The 26,929-nt window shown below is 47.0% G+C and overlaps 1 protein-coding gene across 2 annotated transcripts; it reads right to left on the reverse strand.

Moving 5' to 3' along the window:
• Window positions 1-551: 551 nt before the first annotated feature.
• Window positions 552-26,544, reverse strand: JDP2 (Jun dimerization protein 2). 2 transcript variants are annotated; one of them, XM_074998797.1, is made up of 4 exons: window positions 26,103-26,544; window positions 14,983-15,206; window positions 4,443-4,547; window positions 552-1,700 (listed from the first exon to the last, which is right to left on the reverse strand). In XM_074998797.1, exons 2-4 carry the CDS (start codon window positions 15,181-15,183, stop codon window positions 1,515-1,517), a joined length of 492 nt encoding a protein of 163 aa, XP_074854898.1. In that variant the 5' UTR covers window positions 15,184-15,206; window positions 26,103-26,544; the 3' UTR covers window positions 552-1,514. The 2 variants fall into 2 exon arrangements, with proteins under 2 accessions (XP_074854898.1, XP_074854896.1); XM_074998795.1 differs by lacking the exon at window positions 26,103-26,544 and adding an exon at window positions 15,442-17,047.
• Window positions 26,545-26,929: the final 385 nt, after the last annotated feature.

A 26,929-nucleotide genomic window follows, 5' to 3' on the forward strand; every position in this document is an offset into this window, starting at 1 on the left:
CACCTGCTCACTGGAAACAGAAGACTCATGGTTCGACCTCTGGCCCTTCATGCTGCACACCAGCACATACAGAGGCTGGAGAAGCATTTGGGCTTCTCCTATGGCTGCCCAGGAAAGGCACGTCAGGGAGCCAGGAACAGGCACAGCGACGTCTTACCTCCCGTGCACATGAGGCCTGCCCACTTCCCCTTTCTAAATGTGGTCATCTATATTTCTTTGCACCTCCCAGCATGGGACAGGACCAAGAAGAGCAACTCAGAGGAGGGCTCGAAAAGACAGGGCCTCCGTAACTCACACCTGCTGGCTCTGCAGGTGCCTTAAACACCCCACCCTGGCCACAGGTCAATGTGAACCTGAGTTATGCCACCATTACTCATGCGTACACGCATCATCCTGGCTCAGGAACTAACCCCACTGAGCCAGTGTCCATCAGCCAGCACATGTAGCCAACACGTTGTCAGCCAGCAGTCACTGCTCTGGTGTAAAGGGTTGAGCAGAGTCTTGGCCCAGCACTGCGGATAAAATCCAGACAAAGTGAAGGAGGCAGGGGAGTAAGTCAAAGTAACATTTACTGAGAGATAAAGGACTGCATATTACAAAGGATGTACATTGATGGAGATGGCAGCGGAGCCAGTGCGAAGGGCTGTACGGGCCTCTTTCCCAGCATGCCAAGGGGAAAGAAGCCAGACCCCACCTAACAAGTAACACAATGAGATAACTGTGCCATATGCATTTGTAACAAATGGACCAATATAACGTACATTTCTATGGGATCACGTCTAGTGATTATATAAATCCATATAGAGATTGCTGTATAAAAACTTTGTAAAAAATATAAAAAAAGTGTAAAAATGTGCATTCAAAAGCACGGCCGAGAGGGACAGCTGGGCTGTAAACATTATACTGAGTGTGCTTGTGGGGCGCCTGCGCCACAGTGCCATGGACAGGCCCCGCCGAGAGGCAGGGCTTGTATCAAGTGTTTGCAATTCTTTGTTTCCGATTCCATTCTGGAGTGTGCACATGGAGCAGTGGCAAGATCCAGATGGCCGGAGATAAGACAGACCTGGGAGGTACAGCCAGCATGTCATGCATCTCCCACACGTTCATTTCTCCTGGGTCAAGCCCCCACTCCCAGGTAGGTGCATACCAGTAAGTGGGGGAAGAAGGGAAGCTGCAGCTTCCCTCCCCATACCCCCAACGTGATCCAGCTTCAGAATGCCCTGCAATGGGCTATTTGCTTGATCCTTAGGGCTGGTGAGCAGGTTGAAGAGGTACTGCAAGAGGCGGCCCTCATCACACCTGCTAGACCCATTCCAGGTTCAGCTTCAGAATGGGATGAATGGCAGATTTCTGATGTTCTCCTTCCCCTTATTTGGTTGGCCTGTAATTCCCAAGGGAAGCCACTGGGTTCTGGCTGGACAAGGCCTTGGGACACAGTTCTTCATACAGTACGTAAGTGAGGTTTTTGGAGACCCCAATTTGTCGTCTCCTCCTTTTCCTGGCTAGTGCCACCTTCACTTTTTCTCTAGCTGTTCAAGCAATGGGTTGGCTTCACTTTCCGGTGTCTTGATGCTGTCTGTTCGCACAATGCAAGTGGGACGGTGTCTGTTCAGCATCAGAATGAGCTGCTGCCTCTCCTGCTTCAACTCCTCTATCTGGGCTTTCAGCTCGGCATTCATCAGCTCCAGACGCTCAGACTCCTAGCAGGGCCAGAGACACAGACACACCTTTAATCTGCCATCTTACATGTACAGAGAAAAAACAACCTGCTTTATAGCTCCCATCACTGAACCTCCCTCTTCTGCCTCTCCAATATACAAACAGAAACTGTCCTCTACCAATCAATGTCTATTTGCAAATCAGCCCAGCTTCATATTGCTCAGCAGCCCAATGTGAAACTGATGGCCACGCAGCACAGCCAACTCTTCTGACCTGACTATTTCTACTAGTCAGCAGAATCTAATGCTGGGATCTGCTCGGACTCTCCCTCACAGCCACGCTCTGGGATCCAAAGCAAGACTGTTCCCTACTGCACATTTACTAAAATGATTTGTTCTGGTTAACATGATCCAAGCAAACCGGGCTGCTTTTTCCAGTACAATGAATTGGCACCATTGGCACATGCAAGGTGCACACACTTTTAGTGGGTATATACACACACCTGTCTTGGGGGAATGGCTTAAATGTACAACTACCATGCTTCTGAGATCATCAACATGTGTAAATCCCATCAGGTCTTAGTATGTGCAGTTGAGTTACTCAGAAGTCATGTCCCCATTATTACCTACGCAAAACTTTGGCCTTTGAAACAGTCTTCTCAAAAAGTTATTTTGACCTTAATTCTCCTGGTCTCACTTTACATGCTGAGGAGTTTGTGTTACTTTTCTTAAAAATTTTTGTCTAAAACTAGTGCTCTTCCAGGATTATAGATTGCCCTGTCTTTGTTAGGAGACAGAGGAACAACCTGTGCACTCCTGGCTTCTCTCACGTGACCCCCTCCAAATGGGCATAGATAGGAGGAGGCTTTCTACTACTCACTTATTGTCAATCTGTTTGAATCAACTACTCATTGAGTGGTAAGTATTCCTCAACAAGAAGATCTGGCTAAGAGACTCATGAGTTTACCCTGTGATTTTCTACTCTGATGTTGGCCAATGATTTTGACCCATATTTGAGAGAGTTATCAAATCCCCATTTACATGAAGGATATACTCAGCTAAGATTTCAAACCACAGAAACTGCTGTCCAAAGGTAGATCTGGAAAAGTTCCCTCCTATCTTCAGTTTTGCCTGCGTTAATTTGGAATGTTGGAAGATTTACCCAATAGCTACCTTTTGGCCTGTATAATTTTCCAGCTTCTGAGAACATGTGTTTTATTATCTCTCCTTTGTATTTAAAAAAAAAAAAAAAATCTTTATCACCCCCTCAAAGGACAGTATTTTTAGTGCTTTCACAATCCCCAGTAGTAATCAAATAGCAATTTTTGCCCATTTAGTACTTTGCCAAACAAGAGACTTCTGACTGAAAATAGTTATATGGCTGTTGGTTTTTTTAGATTGTGTGTGTTTTTCTTGTATTCCCAAAAGAATCATCATATGCAATCTAATAAAACTGAACTGAATACTACCAAAAATATGTTTTGCACTACAAGTCGAAACTCTCTAGTCTGGCACCCTCATGACCCGACTGGTGCCAAACAAGAGAATTTACCAGACCACAGGAGATCAATATTGTCTAGCAGTATTACCAACACTTCTGCTTCTTGGCGGGCTCTTAGAAGACACCTGGGGTAAATTACAGCACAGAACACACAGAGCCAGAACTGGTGGCTGTAAATAACCTTTATGGGACCATGGGAAACCTGGCCACACCCGTGATAAGTGCTCATCCAGCTAACTAAAAGCATGCCAGACGACAGACACTGCTGGATGAGAAAGTACCAGACTAGAGAGGTTCAGCCGGTAGAGGTATATTTCTGCCCTGAAGTAAACAAAACCCAGTAACTAAAGGAGACCCAGCTTCTCAGGGAGAAGAGAAGCAACAAGGATTTCTGATCTTTTCATAGTTCAGACTTTACTGACTTATCTGATCAAGAGAATTTGCTTTAAAAATACCCTAGGTGTTCCGTGTAAGGAGCCCCAAGTCCAAGAGGTTGCTCCTCACCACACGACTATGCTGAGATATGGCATGTATCCCTGCTGAGGGAGAAGAAGTGCATTGGGGGGGTGATCTTTGGGGTGGCACCATGTACTGTAGGAGGACAAGTACACCTGTGTACTAGTAGTACTGGGGAGTCATTCTGGGAGATACAGTTACATGTGCCTTTATGAATCGCTGGGCTCGGGGACAAAATTGCCAGACCCTGGGCATTCCACTACTGCATGTCAGCATCTTGTATCCTCTGGGCACCTTTTTGTGGTGCATTGGTTGGGCCGGTGGCCCCTTGTGGTTATTTGGGTGAGATGTTCACTCTGCGGGGCCGCACACAGAATTCAGCTCAGACACTAGAGGTACGCATGTCAAATGCCCATCACATTCCATGCTGCTGCTTTAAATGGTAACAGCCACATGACATCTTGGTCCATTTACTCCACAAGGCCCGTGGGGGGAAAAAATACCATGCAATTGCCAAATCAGAGGCCTTGTGCCTGGCAGATGCAGTCTCGGGGCTGTGGGCAGCTGCTTGGGCCAAAGGCAGAATGAGGAGGTGACTGGAGGAGGGAGCTCTGAGCCTAGCGGTGAAAGGAAAAGGAAGAAATCAGCAGAATCAACACCCTTTGCCGATCAGTTCCTGAAGAACTTGGGGAGGGGCAGGGCAGGGTGTACGTTCCACCTTTGCCTCTCCCGGTGGAGAGGAGGGAGGGGTGCATGCCGCAGGGCAGCCCAGCTGGAGAGGGGGAAGCTGTACCCAGCTTCTCAGGGAAGGGACCCAGGGCACTCACCCGCTGTAGGAATTCTGTCCTCTCCTTCTTCTTGTTACGACATCGAGCTGCTGCTACTTTGTTTTTCTCCCGGCGCCTTTTCCTCCTCTCCTCTTCCTCATCCAGCTGGAACAAGATACAGGCCCCGCATTAGAACAGCCAAACAAGGCTGGGGGAGTGATGCAGCTGGCAATTGCCCCCACACCCGGTCACACTGGCAGCAGCATAAGCAGTGGCTGTGCATGATTCCCTCTCCTGGATCTGCAGATGCTCCTCAGTCCCGAACTGCAGCACCCCTGGCTATTTCAGTCTGATGCGCTCTTCCCCTCTGCCCACACTGTGCCTCTCTCCTGCTCAGCAGCTCCACCTCCTAGGCCAGTTCTGGGCTCTTTGTAGCAGAGTGCTGGTCGATCATTCCAACCTGTGACAAAATGACTCCATTTCACTAACGTGGACTCTAGAGCGAGGCAAACTCGTTTCACCTAAGAACTGTGCAGCAGTGAAGAATCTTGTGCAACAGCAGAGATTCCCCTGCCTCTAAATGCAAATGCGTGGGAGTATAAACAGAGAGCCTGTGAAGATACTTGTAGCGGTCTCATGTGCCAGGAGCAACACTGACCCTCCCACGGCTGAGAGAGCAAGAACAGCTCCCCAGAGAGGGGCCTCTCATCATGCTGCCAAGTTCCCCAGCTGGACTGAGCCCAGGCACACTGCAGAACTGAGGTCTGGATTAGTCCAGGACAGTCCTGGTACAGCACTGTGGCACAGGGTGTGTCTGAGGGGCACACTACACCTATTCACAATGGGAGAGACTTTTACTATCTAACCTGTCTCAGGCTGATGCTGTAACAGGCAGATACGATATTGCAAACGAAATATTTTCTTTAGTGGCTGCTCAAAGCACATGGTTGGCTTCACCTGATCAGGCTGCTTCTAAGCAAGAATCTCAGTGCAGGAGTGGTGAGGTCCAAGATATAGTTCAGCCTGTGACTGTAGATGTGTAAAATCTACACCGATCTCTGGGAAGAACTGCAGGCAACTGGAGGGAGTGCTATCGTTCCAGGAACGACTAATCAGGACCAGAAGAGCCGTAAAGACCTGCCTAAGCCATTCCCTCTTTGGTTCCATCAATTTCCTGCTCATGCAACATGTCCAGCATTCTGGGCTGGGAACGTTCATGTTAGTTTCCCTGGAGCTTAGTGAACAGTGAAAGCCCTAGTGCAGTGTGGAATGGATAGAGAGGGTGCAGATCTTATTACAGCCTGGGGCAGAGACAGATGTTTCTGCATTTTACTTCTTGACTCCATTGCTGTGGGCTAAATGACTCAAACTTACTGTGTCAGGCTGCGTCATCACACAGCCAGACTGGCCAGGAACCCCACATCTTAGAAAGTTACTGTCAGGGGAGTTATTTCAAAAGTGGGTTACTGCCTCACATCAAAAATCCATCCCAAGCCCTTTACTATGGTACTGTTCAGTTCATGAATATTCATATATTACACCAGGATGCCAACCCAAATCCTCTCATTGAAATCAATGAAAGTAGATGCCTACACATCTTTTGATGAAGGGGGCCTTTTACTCTTAAGCAAATGTAATTTTCTCAAAAGACACAAGAGTTACAATGCTTGGAATTTCAACACTCATGTTTTACTTAAAAAATAAACATAAGGGAATCCAGAAATGCTAGAGAAAGTCATCCAAAACAGCCTTAACTCTGCCCCAGTGCCAATCCCTGCAGCACAATGAAAACCTGGACTGGCAGTGTGGGCTTTGAGATAGGGCTGGGAGTGAGGGGCTTGGAGCACAGGAGGTGGTTCCAACTTGGGGCGGGGGCTCTGGCTGGGGCAAGATGTTGGGGCTCCAGCTCCAGCCAGCCACAGCAGCTTGATCTTGGAGGCTGGGGGAAAAGCACATCTCCCTGCTGCAGCCCTGAACCCCTGCACAGGGTTTAACAGGAAGCTGCACAGCTTAGCAGGAAGTGAGGGACTAGCTACCCAAGCAAGAACCCAAGCTCCTTGGCAGACTTAGACAGCCCAAGCTGAAGCCTGTGCTGCCATGGCTCTGCTGCTACTGGTACCCGAGCTAGGTACACAAAAACTAGCTGAAGGGTATCCACATGTGCTGCATTCACATCCAAGACTGCAGAGTAGACATGCCCTGAGCCACAAATACTCGGAGATGCGGAGAAGTTACGAAACTGAACTGCTTCCCATTTCCTGTGCAAATTGACCACACACTTTCTGCTTAAATGCTGCTGCTGCACATCTTGTCATTGCTTCAGCCAACTACTCCTGCCTTCTCTACACCCAGCTGCAGTCAGCGACAAGACAGCTATGTACATCTCCAAGCCAAAACAGACCACACGCAGGACAATCACTTGGGACAATTCCCTCCAAGTACCACACGTTTTAAATGTAGGAGACGAGCAGAGACATGTAGCTACTGTACCTAAGATTAGGCATCTCTTAAGGACTAAAGGTCAAGTTAGGTAGTTTATCACCAGTGGTGCAATGTTATCAGAGATGTATCTATCAAACCAACCCAGGTGCTACAGAGCTCCTGACCTCCTACCCAGGCAAACTAGACAAAGCTGCCAGTGTTATAAAGTCCAAACTCTCTTCATAAAATGCCTCCACATGACACACAAGTGAGATAGGATGGGTCAGAGTTAAGGTGATCACTGAGCATCTTTAACGTTTGAGTTTTAAGGGTAACCATGACATTGACTTCACAACATGTCAGACAGTTACAGGCCTCAAGTTCCCGACTCCCTCCCCCACACACTTAGGCTACTGAGATCGCTACATTCCTAGTTCCACTTTAAGAAAGTATTTTGTCTAGGAATAAAATATTAAAACAAGACCAGCTTCAATAAGAGCCTTTTCTATTAGAATACCCAGTGAGGCCAACTCTTCTGTGCTCTAAATGTCATTCATCCCTGTCTAAAGGGGACATCAAACCAGACGGACTGTTTTACACTCACTTTGCAGAAGTTCAAGTGGCAGTGCAAGGTGTCAGGCAGGGGAGAACAGGGCCAGAAATAAGAGTTAGGTCTCAAAATACACTTAATTATAAATAAGGTTGCCAAGTCTTTCTAGAAACAGCTAAACACCACCATGTTTCCAATGTTTGCAGGGAAGTGAATGGAAAGAGGTTGTGACCTCTCACTCTGCCAATAGTTCAAGCAGTCTACAGTCTCTCTCCTTTGGATTTATGGAAGAGTAAGAATTCCAGGAATTAAAGGGCCTACTCAGTTCTAACATATCTGTGCAGAATTCAGCACCATTTTGGAGAACAGTGTAATAACCATTCCACTCTGATTGCTAGAGCTACTCATTTGCCTCTGAGTTAGCCTGTGAGCCAAGAGGTCAGAGGAGCGATTAGATGCAGCAAGAAACAGAAAAAAAGGGGATGTGCTCTCAACTCATCACAACCCCCTCACTTCTAAACATGCAAGAACATCCTCACCCACTTTGCATAAACACGGGATTAGCTGTGGCAGCAATACCATTGGTGAGACAATCCTTGCTGTTTCTCCAGGGCTATGTCTACACGTGCCCCAAACTTCAAAATGGCCACGCAAATGGCCATTTCGAAGTTTACTAATGAAGCGCTGAAATGCATATTCAGCGCTTCATTAGCATGCGGGCGGCAGCGGCGCTTCGAAATTGACATTCCTTGCAGCCGCGCGGCGCGTCCAGACGGGGCTCCTTTTCGAAAGGACGCCGCCTACTTTGAAGTCCCCTTATTCCCATGAGCTCATCTCACTGATCAGTTGAAGAGAAGCTATCCCTTACAGCCTAATAGTCCAGAGAAGGGTCACATCTCCTAGAGAGGTTACAGAAGCTCTGGGCATGTGGCTTACAAGGACAGCAAGAGAGTGCAACTCAGGACTCCTGTGGCCTAGCTTTAATTTCTTCAAATACTGTGGCCTCAGGCAGATCACTTTCTCTCTCTGTCTGTCATAAGGTGACACTGGCCCTCTTAAGAAGGTTTAAAAAAAAAAAAAAAAAAGTACAGCGGTTAGTTGACTCAAATTGGGCTTAAAAGAAGGCATAGGAGCCCTTAATGGGAGAGAGAGGTCAGACTGCACAGACTGAGAAGGGCAGGTGGGACACCTGAAGCGGAAAAAGAAGATCCAGAGAGCAACATCAGGAGAGGAGAATGCAGTTACTACAGAGAGCCACTGGCACAAGCAAGAGGTTGATTGTGAGGACTGGTCAGAGCTGGAGAACCCCAGAGGAGTTAGAGAAAAGCTCACACGGAGAAAGGGAAGAACCACCTTGGTTAGGAGAGCCTGATTTCAAAACCAGAGGGAGATTGATCCCAGAGAAGGGGTAGCTATCGTGGACTGCTGCAGGGAGTTCTGTCCCTCACTTTTAAGGCTCTAGGAGAAGACTTATGGGGGAGATATGGGTTTGTGGGTGCTAAGGTGGGAGGACAGGAGAGTGAGGTCCTCCAACAGAGGCCACAGGAGCTGTGGCAGAGCAGAGCAGAGCAGCTAAAGATGTCAGCGTGAGGGATGTGGGAAATAGGACTGAAGAGCTGCTGTGAGTAACCCTTCAGGGATCTGAGAGGAACAGTTTTTACTGTGAGGTATCTCAGAGCATTTTACCTAATTACATTATTTCAATGTGCTGCCATGACACACAATATGCCTTTGCACAGGTGGTTTCCAAGGGGAAACTGAGGCAAGCACACTTCTTATGCCACAGACTGACACAGGTGGGTGCTCCATGTTTTCTCATTAATAAAAATGGGGATACGAACCCTGGACTTCCCTGCCAGTGACAGAGACTTAATTCATATTTCTAAATTTCAGTGAGACCTATAGATGGGAGGCTCTAGAATTGACCACTGGGTTATCATACAGGAAAGAATTTAAGTTGCTAAAGGATTAAACCAGACACAAGGGTGAGAGTCAGGGTGAAAGAAGAGATTCGCAATGAGGAGAGGGGCTGAAAGATTTTATTTCACACTTAAGGTCCTCCCACTCTCTCCAATTTAAAAGGAGACTGGAATTGTCTTCTTCACAGTGCAGACTACAACCAACATGAATTTCTCCGAAGCTCAGACACCCTGCAGGTAGAGCTGCCCCTTTCAGTAAGGTTTAGGAAGCAGTCTGTGCAGCCCAGTGCCAGGCGAGAGCCTAGCCTTTCAGCTGGGAATGGTGATATTTGCAGTGCCTGAGCTGCACCTTCCCTCGAGATGAATGCAGCTGTTGGCTGCATTATAACAACTATGTAGGCTGTTCTTTGGCCACTCCTGGGATACACAGTTTTGGCTTTGTCTTACCCAGGCCACAGCTGCAAAACCTCTGCTTCAAAACAGCTTCATTTGCTGTCCTCAGCTTGCTGCCTCTAGTGCAGCTGAGGAACACGTTACAGCTGGACACCTGGATTCTGGCATGGTCCAGAACCTGCCATTTAGATTTCCCCTCTTTCGTTACATGGTGTTAGTCAGCACATAGCTCTAAGGAAACTCTTTCATGGCTTGTCACCAGCTGTATCTGTCTCTGTGCCCTGAAATGTCACCTGTATCTGACAGTCCCCAGGGGAGAGCTCTCCAGTGTTCTCAGTGAGGGAACGTGTCTTTAGATTCTGCTGCTGCTGGAGATCAGAGTACGTCTGAGCCAGAATCTCCCTGCTGACAGGCACTGAACAAATTATACCTGCTGTGAAAGGAAACTTTCTGCCCTTGGGCTTCTGAAAGTACTTGGCCTCTGTTAAAGCAGAGCAGGGCAGAATGCATCTCCTCTCCCACCCCCATCTCCAAGAAGGTGACCACCAGATGCAAAGAACATCCGAAAGCGAACGAGAGGGCGCTTTGCTGTTGAATGAGTCACAGACATTAAGGAGATCTCACGCAAGGCCTCTGGTCCAGAGGGATGTACAGCATGACCTCCTACTGCACAGGTGAGGAAGTAGAGGCTACAAGAGGTGCCTAAAGCCATGGAGGGAGCCAAGAGTGGCAGGAGCAGCTAGATGACTGGGGATGGGAACAGCTGTGCAGTGGCTTTTCCAGCCGGCGTATGGCATGGGAAGCAGCTGGGGAAAAAGGGGAGCAGAAGCCCAAGGGCAGAAAGTTTCCTTTCACAGCAGGTATAATTTGTGTTCAGTGCCTGTCAGCAGGGAGATTCTGGCTCAGACGTACTCTGATCTCCAGCAGCAGCAGAATCTAAAGACACGTTCCCTCACTGAGAACACTGGTGAGCTCTCCCCTGGGGACTGTCAGATACAGGTGACATTTCAGGGCACAGAGACAGATACAGCTGGTGACAAGCCATGAAAGAGACGGGCCAGACCCTTAAATTTCAGTGGCAGCATGTGTAGAGTACTGGGGGGCGGGGGGTGCAACTCATCACAGCCTGTCCTGCCTCTATGGAGTGCTGCACCCTGACCCAGGTAACCATGGAACAAGTTAAATTTTGTGCACATTAAACCTAGACTGGAGCTCACTGCTCCTCACCTGATAAAGGCTTCAGAACGTATCCATGGCACCTCTCACGCCAGTTAGACAAGACAGCTGAACAAAAACTAATTGCAACCTGCCTCTCTAAAAGCCTCCTGCAATGTCAGTGGGACCGGAGAGTTCCCTGACTTCCTGGGCTAGCCTGTTGCACAATAATGGTGCATGGCTATTAATCAGCTGTTGTGTTACACTGCAGAGGGGACGACGTTTTAATGGCGGGTTAGTCCTATGACGGGTATACAATTATTAAGAATCCTCTAGCATGACAAGCCCTCTGAGAGAAACCAGCAGGATGCCTGATTTTCATGACAAATAATCTATATTTAGTAGGGAGGGGAAAGAAGAGAAAAAGCCTCTTCACTGTGCATATGCTTGCGTGATACTCATGCTATAGTGACTGGAGATCACATCGAGACATCAGCGTAAGTCCAGGGAGAATTCCATGCCCAGTGAGCTTCACTAGCGAACCTCAGAGGCATTGCGGGGGGGATGAGCTAGCACACTGAGAAACCTTGGGGGGAAATTTTTCCATGTAGCAGCAAATGAACATGGCAAGGAGTTGTTACTAGACCCTGTAGTGCTTCTGACAGAAGCCAACACTTCCACTAATTATTGGCTTCCCAACTGCTTGTACCTTAGGCCTCATACCTCACAGTGACTGAGCACTTGGAATTCCAATATGAATTCACTGAGAATGGCAATTGGTTGTGGGTGGGATGCAAATCGGCTCTAAGGTATGTCAAGTAGGTAACCACAATCTGTAACCATATATGGAAAACTTGGTGCAACGAACTTCAATGCTCATGGTGTAATTTCAATTTTGTACCTCACCAGCAAGATATAATTTTTGTGTGTGTGTATATACACACACAAATGGAAGAAAGAGGAAGTTGATAATAATGAATGTAAATCAGAAGCTAGGGATTGTAGAAGATTGATAAGAGAAGCAAAAGTGACCTAGCTTAGTAAACACTGGAGAAAATGAGGTAGGTTCAGAAGTTACAACAGGAAAAGAACAAGTTAAAAACTTCAAGTCACCAGGGCCTGACGAAATGCATTCTAGAATACTCAAGGAGCTGATTGAGGAGGTATCTGAGCCACTAGCTATCATCTTTGAAAGGTCAAGGAAGACAGAAGAGATTCTAGAAGACTGGGGGAAAAGGCAAATATAGTGCCAATCTATAAAAACGAAAATAAGGATAACCCAGGAAACTACAGACCAGTCACAAGACTTTTTGTTGTTCTCGAAGCTAAAGACTAACATGGCTATCTCTCTGATACTACAGACCAGTCAGTTTAACTTCTACAATAGGAAAGATAATGGAGCAAATAAATAAGGAATACATTTGCAAATATTTGAAGACAAGGTGTAAAGTAAAAGTCAGCATGGATTTGTAAAGACCAAATGATGTCAGACCCACCTAATAACTTTCTTTGATAAAATAACAAGCCTTGTGGATAAGCAGGAAGCAGTAGCTGTGGCATATATATCTAAACTTCAGTAAAGCATTTGATACAGTCTTACATTACCTTCTTATAAATAAACAAGGAAAATACAACCTAAATGGTGTTAGTATAAAGTGGGTACATAACTGGTTGGATAAACAGTTCCCAGAAAGTTATCAATGGTTCATAATCATTCTGGAAGAGCATAACAAGTATGGTTCTTCAGGGATCAGTTTTGGGGCCTGTTCTGCACAGTATCTGCATCAACTGTTTAAATAATGGCATCAAGAATATGCTTACGAAGTCTGTAGATAGGACCCAGCTGGAGGGGTTGCAAGTACTTTAGAGGACAGGGTGATAATTCAAAATGATCTGGACAAACTGTAGAAATGGTCTGAGGTAAATAGGATGAAATTCAATAATGGACAAATGTGAAGTATTCCACTTAGGAAAGAACAATCAGATTCACACATACAAAATGGGAAACGGCTGTCTAGGAAGGAGTACAGCAGAAAAGATTCTAAGGGTTATAATGGATAACAAACTACATTTGAATAAAAAGCATGACATTGTTTGGAAAAAAAAAAAAAAAACACAGCAAAAGCAAACGTCGTTCTGGGATGCATTAACAGGAGGAGTGTTGTGAGAAAACCCCAAGAAGTAATTCTCCTGCTCTACTCTGTGCTGATTAGGCTGCAACTGGAGTACTTAGTCCAGGTGCCACATTTCAGGAAAGATGGGGACAAACTGGAAAAGGTCCAGAGAAAAGCAACAAAAAAATGATCTAGAATTCATGACCTATGAGGGAATATTGAAAAAGCTGAGTTTGTTTAGTCTGGAAAACAGAAGAAACATGAAAACAACTTTCAATTACCTAAAAGGCTGTTACAAGCAGGAGTGTGTGAAATTATTCTTCTTAACCTCTGAGAATAAGCAGCCATGAGATTAAATTGCAACAAGGGTGGAGGGGTTTAGGTTGGACATTAGAAAAAACTTCCTGTTGGGGTGGTTAGGCAAAAGAATAAATTGCCAAGGGAGGTTATGGAATGTGCATCACTGGAAATTTTAAAGAGGAGTTTAAGCAAACATCTACCTGGGATGATCTCTTTGGTGCTTGTTCCTGCCTGAGTGCAGGGGGCTGGACTTGATGACACCTCAGGATTTCTTCCAGGTCTAGTATACTATGATCTAAGGAGAAATCTATGGGTAGCAGAACTAAGGAGGAGGTATTAAAATATACTTGGAACAAAAAAAGCCATGTAATAATGATACTGGTCCACTGCTAGATAGAAATGGTAGAATTATCAAAACTAATGCAGAAGTGCTCGATAAATATTACAGTTCAGAATTTGAGAACTAAGTAGATGCAATCATATCATTTGGTAGCACTGTTTCTATTACTCTACTGTATCAGATGCTCCTGTATACAGCTCCTACTAGCATTAGATATTTTTAAATCAGCAGATAAAGTTATACTTGCATTCAAGAGTTTTAAAGGAGCTCAAGGAAGAACTTGCTATATCATTAAATGTTAACTATCAATAACTCTTGGAACACTGGGGATATTCCAGAATCCTGAAAGAAAGCTAACATGACATTATGTAAAAAGCACAAACAAGACAACACAGGTAATTACAGGCCTGTCAAAATGACATCAGTCCTAGACAAAATGATTGAATGGCAGATATGGAACTTAAAAAAAAAAAACAGAGGAGAGTAACAGTTAATGCCAGGTGTACTGAAGATAGTGCCTGTCAAAACTACCTTGAATTTTAATTAGATTGTAAGTTGATAAAGATAATATTATTGAGGCAAACAAACATATGTAAGGCACTTCTTTTGGTGCCACATGACACTTTAATTAAAAATTGAGAGGCATAAAATTAAGGTCTCAAAATGTAATTGTAAATATGTAATTTAATTATCATAGAATGTGAATGTTTCCAGTGGGGGGGCTGCAGAGATTTGTTTTTGACCTTACATGAATTAACATTTTCATTAATGGCCTGGAAGTAAATGCAAAATAATAACTGATAAATTCCTAGATGAAATGAAATTTGGGGAATGGTAAATGATGAAGAGGACAGGTCATGGATACAGAGCTGGGATCGAGTAAATAATATCCATTTTAATATAGCTAAATGAAGTATATACATCTAGAACAAAGAATGTAGGTCGTACTTTCTCAATGGGGGACCCTCTTCTGGGAATCCATGACTCTGAAGAAGATCTGAGGGTTTTGGTGGATAATCAGCTGAATCTCAGATTCCAGTGTGATGCTGTGGCCAATGATTAATACAATCCCTGAATGTATAAACGGGAAAATATTGACTAGGAGTAGGCAAGAGGTTACTTTACCTCTGTATTTGGCACTAGCTCAACTGGAATAGTGTCCAGTTCTGACGTTCACTATTCAAGAAGGACATTGATAAATTGGAGAGAGTTCAGAGAATCATCATGAAAATTAAAGGATTAGAAAATGTGCCTTAGAGTGATGGTCTCAATGTACTTCCTCCTTTAGCATGAGGGGAAAGGATTGTCCTGTTACCATCCCTAGACACGCAGAGCATCAGTCTATTGTGCCTTTAGAGCAGATGCCCACAGGCAGGCAGAGGCTTACAGAACTCCCTTCAGAACTTACCTCACTTTTCACAGGCTGGGGCCTTTTCCCAAGTTTCACCTCCAGGAAATGCAGTGGCGAGATCATGGCCCCAATGTTGCGGATGTCAGCGTACTTCAGTTCTTCTACTGTCAGGGTGGTGCCAGGGAGTCCCGTCAACGGGCCAAGCCCAGGCAGAGCGCCAGCTGTCAGGGATGGATCCGGAATCTGCCCTGGCATCATAGCAGGACAAGCAGCTCCAGGCTCTAGAAGGAGACCGAGGCACAGGCTGTTAGTCGGGGAGCCCCACAAATTGAAGCAAGCACAGTTTACTCCAGAACCCAACTCTCTCCCTTTTTGCCTTCACTCCCATATCTCTGGAGCATCACCACTTGCCTAATCTGTTATGAAGGATCCTTCACCACATCTTTCTGGTGCTAATGAAGGGGTTAAGAGATGTGCTGTCTTGGAAGAATGAGGAACCAGTTCCCTGAGCCTCACCTCTGATACCGCACTTTGACTCTGTGCCAGAAGTAGTGCATGTCATCCCACTCTTCCCACCACTCACAAACACCAAAAAGGCCATTGTACTCATTCCCTGCAACAGACAAAGAAATTGCTTGAGCAATAGAAACCATTTCCCCTGTTTTAAAACTCCCTCTATATTGCAATTGGTGGGCCATGCTCAAGTCCCATTCGGAGAGCAGCCAGGACACAAGATCTCCCAGTGTTTGAGAGTCCTCCCACAAAAGTCAAGCCACAAACCGTATCTGGCAGTTATGATATTGAGCATAAGAGTGGGTCCAGCTATGTCATGGCACCTCCCATTCCCCAGACATGTGGCCTCATAGAACAGATTAGAGCACACTGACTGAGAGGTAATAGTGCATATTCCAGGGAGCCTATAGATAAAAAGAAGAAAGGCCTTAGATGAGGGGCTTTGTAAACACCAATATCAGTTGGAAACTACTGTTGCTCTCAGGGACGGCTGAAGTGGAGAAAGAGAGAGCAGGAAGAGAGGGAAAAGAATGATTATAATTGTGAGTTCTATGTAAGACATGTTTGTGATATTGTAAACCCTGACATTTAATGACAGGGCAACAAGTTAGGTTAGGCTGGGAAACCATCACTGTGCTACCCACAGAGGATCCCATAGCCTCCTTGAGAGAGGATGCCTTTCAAAGTGGGAATATCAGGCAGAACCCACCTGGAAAAAATCCCTAGGTCCAAAGAAATTAACTCTGGTAAAAAGGGCACATCTGTAGATAGCGATGGGAAGAGAAATCAGACAAGGCAACAATGAACTACAAGTTATAAGGAGCAACTTCAGTTACTTAGATGTCAACTGATCAATGGTCCCTTCAGGATGTACTCTGAAGGAACAATTCCTTGATACTATGGATGATTGCTTCCTGGAACCTGTTGTTGCAGATCTACAAGATCAGAGGCTACTCTAAACATAGTTCTGAGTAATTTTCAGGCATTGTAATATGAAGTATGTAAGTTGGAGCCATCAACGATTACCATGATGTGCTTTGGTTCTGACATCCTCTGCAGAAGATCAGACTGACAGACAGGTCTGTGACACTGAAATTCAAGTAGGGGGATGTTGAAGAAAAATGCTAAAAGACACAGAATCAACATGGAGGCTGCATAAGACTTAACTTAGACTCACAGATGGGATCCACTCTTCAGAAAAAATAAAAATAAAAAAGAGTAAGTGAAGGAAAAATCCACAGTTAAAAGTTTATTTTGGCCAAAAACAAATAAAGGGTGGGGGCGGGCAAATCCAGGCCAAGTGAGGCAAATTGACTGGGGCTCAGTCCAGCAGGTCAGTCACAAGCTGAAGAACAAGGAGAGCAAAAAGGAAATATGAAGTAGTTAATCTATCTAAAAGAACAAGTTATTTAATTAGATGAGAAGAAGGAAGACAAGGAAGAGTGAATGGGCTGAGACTGATCAAGTGCACAGAGAACATCTCTACTGAAACTACATCTGTGTTTGTGCGACAAGGCCGACACTCACAAATGACCAAGTTACAACATACTAAGCATCATAGAACTGGCAGGAACCTCAAAAGGTCAAATCCAGTCCCTTGCACTCATGGCAGAACCAAGCAACCTGGTTCAGTTGTGTCCATGCAGCAGGTTTTTTTTTTTCCCCACAACACAGCCCTCCACCATGTTTATGCATGGCACTCATGACTGTATTATCAGGTTTGACTCAATGCATTCTGGGAAAGTCTTGGCTTCCATTCCTACTGCATTAGCAAGGGAGGGCATACCCAACCCATATAGACAGTGCAGGAGAACGTGGGGCAATGCACTTTGGGATGTCCTATTACCTGTAGAACGGTAAGGAAGAAGGACCAACTTAACAAGACGGGTTACCAAGTCTCATCTACACAAACTAGAAATAACTGCAGAGCTGATTATAGAACATCAGCCGAGGCAGTTGTTGGGTTGCAACACCAGCCGGCAAATAGGCAGCGTAGTAACAGGTGATAACATGGCTGGCTCACACTAGAAAGAACTATTTGAAATCTTAATGTTCTCTATTAGGGACAGCCTTTAATGTGAGAGGTCACTGTGACAAGTTCACAGAAAGGGCATCTGCTCACCACATAGCAACAGTAACAAAAGCAACAACTTCTAGGAAAAGAAAGTAGTACTGGAAACCTGATAAGGGCATTATTGTAAAACAGGGTGTGTCCTCCCCAGGAATCCGGCACTCAGCTTTGGTTGTGGGGCTGGAGCAGAAACAAAAACGTAGTAAAAAGAATTAGAGGCATTGAGGAAGTGTGTTTAAATATAAAATGATCTCAGATGAGGACATTTTAGCTTGGGAAGGAGAAAAAGGAAGAAAAAAAAAAAAGATACAGAATTTCAAGACGGAATAGTTTTGTTGGGGTAATGTTACTTCATAAGAATGGATGTTCTTCCAGTACGCCTCCTTACTTTGTATACAAGAGGAAGAAAATATGTAGTATTTTTACACGGCACAAGAAGAGACAGCATATAAGCTTGTTGAGGCTCTAAAGACAGAAAACAAAGAGAGTATCCTCTCTACCTGGAACTTCTAGCACCGGCCAGCTCTAAATTCCACATATTTGGAACTGGCTACATTTTACAGAAATTCAAAACAGGGTGCCCCCACCCACCCACAGCAGGCCAGTGAAGCAGTATATCATTCTCCTTTTATTCCTTCAAAGAGGATTTCTGGCTACAGCATTTGGCTCCCTGAAGAGAGGACAAAATGTCCTGTCCTAGGCACCACTCTGTAAAGTGCAGTCAGGTACCATGGTACCATCCCAGTATTTTGACTTCCTGACTAAAACTGCCCCTCTAGGTTACAAAGGCACTAATTTAAAGAACGGGGGCTGCCAAAGGGCTATCGACCTTTCTAGACTTTTTCCAAGGCACACAACCCAGAACTTAAAGCAGCTCAGAATTTATTTAATCTACATTTTGGGACTTCTATATGTACCTACAAGTCAGATATTTCCTAGACACAGTTTCTGAAGACAACCTCTCCTGGGAAGAAATTCTAAAGGGAAAACAAGTTCAGGAGAGTGGGCAGTTTCTTGAAAAGAGAACAGTAAACTATCCTGACTCAAAGGAAAAAATTGAAAGGCAGTAAGAGATCAAAATGATTATATTAGGAGCTCTTTAATGATGTGAAAATCAAAAAGGAGTCTTACTAAAAAGGGGAAACATGGATAAATTGCTACAAATGAACACAATGTACATATAATATAGGAATAAAATAAAACTAAGGCACAAAATTAGTTACAACTAGCAAATGGCATAAAAACAGTAAGAAGAGGTTCTATAAACATGTTAGGAGTGAAAAAAAGATGAAGGAAAAATTATAGAAAATTATGTATAGAAAAGATCTTTAGATCTTCAGTTTTGCCACACAAATTGTATTCACTTCAGACACTACCTACTCTGTATGTGCCAACACCTTGGAGAGCTGATCTGAATTTCCTTCCAATACGTATGTGGTTAGTTTTGTTTCTAATACATCTGTCTTGGAAATTCCAAAATTACCTTGTGGCTATATTTGTAGAGGAACAGTACCCACCAATTACAATCCCTGATACCAGGCAGTTCTACCAATCTTTGACCATTCTGAGTATAGCACCCAAGCCCATGCCCACCCACTGCTGTCATCCACAACCTTGCCCTTGAAGTCCTCAGTAACAAGCACGTGTCATGCTTGTGAATGCTGTCAACTGGAGTTTGTAGGCAATTGGAAAACTCATCTTTGAGCTCATCATCATAGTTATCTGTTGGTGGGTAACACTGAGTGACTGTCTTTTTCATGTAGTGTCTGAAGCAATCAGCTGCTAATGGGCATCCAGTCTATAGAAATTTTTCTGCTTTGGAAACCCTAACTAATGATGCTGCTGCTTCTGAATGGCACCAATCTTGCTTCCTTGAACATACAATGGCTATATTTTAATGTTTTAAGCTCCAAGCCATTGACAGTAGCTTAAACCACAGCTGCTCATATTATACTCCTCATCCAAAGAAGTGGGTTTTACCCACCAAAACTCATGAATTAATTTGTTAGTCACTAAGGTGCCACCGGACTGCTTGTTATTTGTGAAGCTACAGACTAACACGCCTACCCCTCTGAGACTCAGACTCTGCTGTTGTTGAGCTCGTTATTCAAAGGTTACAGAAACTCACTTTCCTAATTCATTTTACCATCAGATAAGAACCTGTCAGAATCTTGGGTCCCTGGTGGCTCCCTTGCCATTTGGGCAGAGACAGCATCCATTATTTCAGCACGCTGCTTGTCCAAATGGCTGCCTTGGTGTGTTTCCATAACTTTTTAAAAAAAAAAAAAAAAAAAAAAAAAAAAAGTCAACCCCCAAACTGAGGGCCAATAGATTTCTTTTAATCTGGTCACTACCCTATGACCACCCTGGCCCGGGTGACCCTGCAAGAGAGCAAAAACTTCCATTGACAGCTCTCAGGGTCACAGAAGCAACAAGCCTTCCTTCTACCCCAGCAAGGGCAGGATCCAGAAATTGCTGTCAAATGTTATTAATGTGTGCAAATTAAGCAACAATTAAGCATCGATATGCTGAATGCCTTAGCAGGCGATAGGAATTTTTCTTCTGTTAGCTCATATAATTCAATACTTTCTTGTTCCCATGCAAATGTTCCTCACCTTTGTCTATCAAGACTACACTATACTACACACACACACAAACTGGTTTACAGAAGGTCCACTGAGCTACTATTTATCCATTCCTGCAATATGAGCACAAGAATGAACATTACTTTCAAAAACAGTAGTTATAACCCTTCACTCTCTTCTAGACTTCAGAGTAATAAATACGCAGACGAGTGCCATAGAAAGGGGTGCAGTCTCAATTGATGAAAGGACGGCGTCCATCATTCAGGGAAGCGGAAGGCCTCGCTCAGTCTCTGGGCAAAGCAAGGGGGCAGTTCTGTGCCCCCAGAAAGGGTGGGACCTCAGGCAGAAGGGCAGGACTAAGGACAGACAGCCCACAGCACTGCCCAGACTGCAGTGCCCCACCCCAGACCCCACACTGCCTGAACCACACCATACAGCATCCTGGACATTATTTAAAGGGGCCAGGGCTCTGAGCACCACCACTGCTGCAGTAGCAGTGGCAGCAGCTGGGAACCCTGTGCACCTATGAATTGCTGGGCCCCAGGGCAGGGCCCCTTTGCCTACCCTATTGGCCAGCCTGTCATCATTGGGTTGTTTGCCAGTAACTAGAACCCAGCAGTCTCCGAAACCTGCAGTGGTACCCTAGCCCCTCGGATAACTGTGTGCTAGATCCTGACAAATGCTAACTTTAACGGAAACCACTCGACTTTTGTGTGGTGTGTATCAGTGCGGATAGTCCTGATGCAGAGGAGTCACATATGTTTAAAAAAAAAAATCAGCTGTCACGACATCAGCTAAGACAAAACTGCAGAGGCAGTTTGGGCATAGTCACCAGCTGGGACAGCTCAGGAGATAATCCCTCTCTCTCGGCCAACACTGTAACATAAGCAGTATATAAATCATGGTCAGAGATAGGATGCCAGATGAGTTCAACCAAGAGTGTGCTGCAATATGGCAGCCTCTACATGCCCATTATTGCATAAATTAACTATAATCTGAAAAGTCTTTCCAGCTTGAGTCAGAAAAGCCAGTTCAAAAGTCAGACCCTGGATCTGTGCTGACTTCAGCAGTAACATCAATGCACTTCCCAGAGAGATCCACCCATATGCCCTTGCAAGAGAATAGGGCATGAACAGTTACAGGTAGCAACCTTAACAAACACCCACCTGGGCACTGTTTTGTCCCAGAACTCTTGGGCTCCAGGGAATAGACCCAGGCCCTGATGATTGTGGCAGGGAGACAAAGTAGTTGAGGGGGATTGCTCCCCAGGAGATAGAAGCCAGACCCCATTTCCGGTGTGGAAAGGGCCTGGCTCTGCCTTGAACTTCTGTTTATTTTCACACAGATGGCAGAAATACCACAAGAGTCTCTCACAGAGAAACCCCTCTGCCTTTGGGCTTTTTATGAAGGCTTTACCAGAGCAAAAATTCAACAAGCCAGTCCTGTTGTCTACCTCCCTTCCCCTCTACATGAGCCCTGCTGCGGGCCCTCACACCTTATCAGCAAGGCAGCCCCTCCAACCAGCTCCCCACCAGAGACAGACTCCCCAGTAGAGAGTGCTATTCCCCAGCTCCACCCTTCATTAGTAAACCCCACTGCTTAGCCATGCTGCACAGCTCAGCTTCTTGGGCTGCACTTGGGAATTTATCTTCTATGCTGCTGCAAATGGGGTCGTTTACAAAAGTGAATGTTTGTTACAAATCCACAGAAATAAAGCTGAGACAATCAGCAGAGCCCACTGGAACAGCCTCCCTTGTGCAGTGACCCCTCAGTCTCCCACCTGTCAGACATGGCCAGCATAACACTGAATCCCAACTACAGATCAGGCTGCATTAGAGCCCCCCAGATACGTAATTCAGCCCAGACCCTCCATCCCACCAGCTTTCTAACTTGGTAGTTATCAGTCCTCTTCATGTGACTTCCCTTGCTCTGGATACAGACCATATGGCTCTTCCTTGCCTCTCCGATCTCCCAGACCCTTACCTACCGCACATCCATCAAGCACACTAAGATGACATTAGATAAATAATCAGCTCTTGTTGCTCCTGTTTCTATAGCATCTTCCCAAGATTTAAGTAAGCTATACATCAAGATCGCACACTTCTCACTCTCCCACTCCCCTGCCCTTTGCTACGCTGCCATCTAATTAGCTTGTGAGCTCTTTGGGGCAGGGTCTGTCCTTTTGGTCTGTACTTTGGAGTGTCTAGCACTACAGGGTTATGAACAGTGACTAGGGCTCCCAGGTTCTACCACATACAAATCATGATTATCTCTGGAGTGGAACATGACAGATGTTCAACACCACAGTTCTCAGCTACAAGCACTTTTAGTGCATGAAGATAAGACTATCTAACTTCCAACTGCAGCAGCTGGGGGAATTTAGGGAGGGAAAATGTCCTTACCTCAGCTGGAATTTGGCCCAGACGCTGAGGTTAACAACCTGACTCTTGTGAAAAATCCCCTGGAATGTTGAATGACCACAAGTGGTCACAACTGGAGTTTATTTTAAAAAAGATATTTCATCAGAAAGCTGGCACTTCCAGCAGCACAGCACCATCCAGCACAGCACTGGGTAGCTAGGGTCAGCACTCACTCAGAGGGGAGAATGAAGAATATGTAAATGTCAAAACACTTCCTGCAACTCTGGGGTGTTCTTAAAAGTCTCCCATCCAAATAACGAACAGAGATGATACCAACCCTGCTCAGCAGACAACCTGCAACCAGACATGAATGGTCTTAACTATTCTTCAGTGTTTGGATGAGTATTCTGAGCTCTAATGGATTTATTTTCCAGTTGCCTTTAGATTAGTCAGTGACAGATGGGACCCCATGACCACTTCTTCCTCTGCGGGCTGCTCTAGGCTTACGAACAAGCCATGTAGCTGAGCACCGTGGCTAGCGCTGTGTGCTGCAGGTCTCACTCTCCATGACGGCAGATATGGAGCCAGATTCACCAAAAGTAGTCAATGCCCTGCATGCTTCCCATGGTTACACTGATGGTCAGAATCTCAAAAGCACTTGGCACCAAGCTGAACTTGACTGGACAGCCTGCCTCTGGAGTGCAGCAAGCACAGCAACCTTAGCCCAAGTGTGCAGGGGAAAAGGGGTAGGAGGAAAAACAGCACAGTGGTCAAAGCTATCCATTCTGATGCAGGCTAGTTAGCAATACTTAGACTTTGTGGGGGAAGCGGGAAGTCCTGTTTACTTCTCTTCAGCGGGCGCCATAACATAGGACCTCAAAGCACTAGAGGGGATTGTGAGAAAGATGCAAATATATCCAGAGGGGGCTTTAACAACACAGGCTGATGAGCTACAAAGAGTACAGCAGTTTGTACATTATTTCTCAGTAGGGTCTGTTAAATCCCCAAACAGCCAAAAACCCTGGGAAAGTCAAGGTGGGGGAAGCTATCTTTTACTGGACCAGCTTTCAACAGATATGATCTCACCTACCTTCTCTCTCCAATACCCTGGGCCAACAAAGCTACAAACATACTGCAAGTAAATCTTAGACAACTAATTGCTGTTCTCAACAGTGCTGACTTGGGCTGCAGCGCTGCACCCCACAAATGGATATTTCTCTCTTAATTACTGGGAGCTAGACTAAAAATTTGCTCGAGTGGCATTCCCAGGCACCTTCATGCAAAAACTAACTAGCAAGTTCCCCACACAGGCTTCTGGCAAGGGCCTCCAGAGAGAAAGTTTCATGCAAGTTTCAAGAAACATGCTAAAAATTCCAAGTCTGAGCTGCTGAAGCATTTCTCTTCTTTGCACTCAGTGATCATGCACACACTCTCTCGCACACACACACAGTTTGGCAGTGGTTGCGTTCCAGAGCTGGTAATACAAGCCATGAAGCAAGCTGCCAAGACAAGCAAAAGAATGAGCCAGGCCCCATTTCATTGGCCCACCATATACTGCATATGGCCCTGGAACCAGCCAAGAGAGTGTTCTCACCCTCCTTGAAGGCATAGGAGACCCTGTGTTTTCAAATACACCTCCACAGGGCCCTCATTAAAGGAAAATGGAAACATAATGCATTTGTGTCTCTCAGTATTTCTCCCTTTCCCCGCCCCCAGGTTGCTCCCAAAGCTACTTCCCTACCACTGAAACCGAAGAATGCATTCTGGAGCAGAGAGCACAAAGAGATGTGACTTCCACTCAGTCCTGTGCTTGGCTACTGGAGCGAACTTGGGATTGAGTGAGCAGGGGGAATCTCAGGGGCTCTCTTTTGTGGGCATAGAAAGCACATAGGAGGAAGTACATTCATGAGGTAGCAGAGCACATCACAACTCTCTTTATAACAAAACCAAAGTGGGCCTTCCATAATTCAGATTTTCTTATTCTTAATCCACACAGTTACTAGCAAGTATTTAAGATGCACAGTGTGGAGAGATGAATTAGAAAACAAAATCTGCAGAAATGCTAAAGCCCACTCTCCACTGTGGCCCCAGCCAGAAATGCTTTGCACTATCAGAACCCATGAAAACCAGGCAAAACACCTACTAAAATTAAGGCAAAACACAGCATTTGTGAACCTTGAGTCCACTCTCCATGCATTTGTAGGTCTCATTTGGCACATCTACACTGCACTAAAAAATGTTGCAGCGCCAAGTCTCAGATCCTGAGTCAACTGGCTCCAGCTACAGGCCTAAAAATTGTGGCATAGCCATTTGAGCTCAGACAGTAGCAGGATTTCAGAACCTGTGCTCCAGCCCAAGTCTGAACACCTCACTGCAATGTTTAGCCTTGTGACACAAAGCAGGAGTCGTGTCACATGTCTAGTGTAGGCACATCCTTTATACCTTTGTAATGTGCCCACCATACATGCAGCATCTAGGTGCTAAGGACATCAGAGAGAGTTCCTTGCACAGAAGGATGGAAGGCCTGTCAAAACTCAGGTGCACCTAAGAGGAGAATTATGCCAGTGGACAGATTACACAACAGGCTCTGGAGCTAGCCCTGCAGCAGCCTTCTATCTTTGCATTTTAAGAAGGTCTGTTAGCATCTGCCCTACCCTATCAGCCCTCTCTCCTTAACCTACCAGGAGCGGTGTAGAGACCTCAACATTCATGAAGTCTTTGCACTCAAAACCCCAGGCGCTGCAGCACCTCCAGCGTAAAGTGATTTCTATCATATACAGAGTTCCCAGTTTGTTTCAGTGGCTCCCAGAACCCCCACTAGGCAGATTGTTCCAGCACCCATGTCCCAGGCTTCCCCGTCCACAGCCATCCCTTTCCTTTCCCTTCAGTTGTCCAGCTGGAAGGCAGGCTGCTGAGACCAGGGCCCTGGGAAGCCCCCACCCTGGTGGCTTGACAGAAATAAAAGCAATGGGTACTTGGCACCAGGCCCTAGACACCCCAAACTGTCTTCACACCAGCCAGCTGGGGTCAGAGACAGGGGCCAGGCTGTGCCTGAACTGTCGGCTAAGGGCCCTTTCCAAAAACAGGCAGTCTGTGCTCCCTGCCCAGCAGCCCCCGGGGGCATTCAAGGGCGGTAGCACAGGGGTGAGAAGGGGTCGCACGCAGCCCAACAGCTCCCCAAGGCCAGCACACACTGGAGCGCACGGCGCGCAGCCGGTCTCTGGGGTGAATGGGGGGCGGGCAGTAGCCCGGCTCTGGCCCCAGGGAAGGATGCGGCAGCTCCCAGCCCATGGAAACCGCAAGGAGACCCGAGACTCCTGAGCGCCCCCGGCGTCTGTGGGACGAGATCGGGGGCAGCAAGGCAGAGCCCAGAGTCCCACCGGCAGCATCACCCCCGAGGAGCCGGCCGCGCCAGGGATGGGCAGAGAGGCCCGGAGCCCCCGACCCCTGTCGGGGCAGGATCCAGGCCGGGCTTTGCAGCTAGCCTCTTCCCAGCTGCTATTCCCGGGTTGGCTCCTACTGCTTCCCGGCCCCCGCAGCTCGATCCCCTGCTCTGCCCCGGGCTGCAACTTCACCGGTCCCACCGCCGGCCCTGCACCGAAACGCTCCCGGCCCCGGCCCGAGCCGCCCCGCTCCGCCCAGACCCACCGTGCAGAGGGAAAAGGCAGCCGCGGTGCCCTCGAGGCCTGGCTGCAGGAGCCGGACACAGGCTGCACGCTCAGCTCCTCAGTTGCCGCCTGGCTCCGGCGCTCTGCCCCTGGCCCCACGGCCGCCCTGCAGAGTCCAGTCCCGGGAGGAGCCGGAGCAGCTGCCGCCACCGGGGCGCCTGGCCAGCAGCCGCCGCCGCAGCCGCAGCCGCCGCCCCCCGTCGCTGCCCCGGTGCGTCCCTCCCGCAAGCCGTGGCGGGCGGCTGGGTGGGTTGCATCAGCCCCGGTTATATAGCGGCCCCTGGGCTGCGGGGAGGGGTCAGGAATGCGGAACCGGCCGGGCTGCCAACTCCAGACGTCAGGGAGGGTGGAGAAGAGGGGACCGCAGGGGAGGAGAGCGCAGGCCGGGGGTGGGACCAGCTCCAGAGACAGAGACAGAGACAGTGACCTCCAGCCCCCGCCTCCCCTTCGCTTCGCCGCGCCGCGCGCCCTGCAGCCCTTCTGCGCCCCGCACGCAAGGCGGCTCAGCGCCACGCGAACGCCTCTCCCCCGCTGCCGGGGGCGGGGGCAGCAGCTCCACGGCAGGACACCTCCCTCCCTCCGCCTCCGCCTCCGCCTCCCGCTCACGCCGTGCAGCCCCGCCAGGAGGCTGGAGGAACCGGCCGCATGCTCCGTACCCTCCGCCGCCCCCTTGCGCTGCGCTGGGGAGTTGCCTACCCCAGGGCGGAAAAACAGGCACGCTGCGGCTGCTCGCCCCCTGCACCGCCCGCCTTTGCGGGAAAGGGAAGGTGAGCAGGGCGGAACTGCCCGCCCGCCGGCTTTCAGTGC

This window comes from Carettochelys insculpta, chromosome 6 (assembly GCF_033958435.1).
Source record: "Carettochelys insculpta isolate YL-2023 chromosome 6, ASM3395843v1, whole genome shotgun sequence".
Lineage (NCBI taxonomy): Eukaryota > Metazoa > Chordata > Testudines > Carettochelyidae > Carettochelys > Carettochelys insculpta.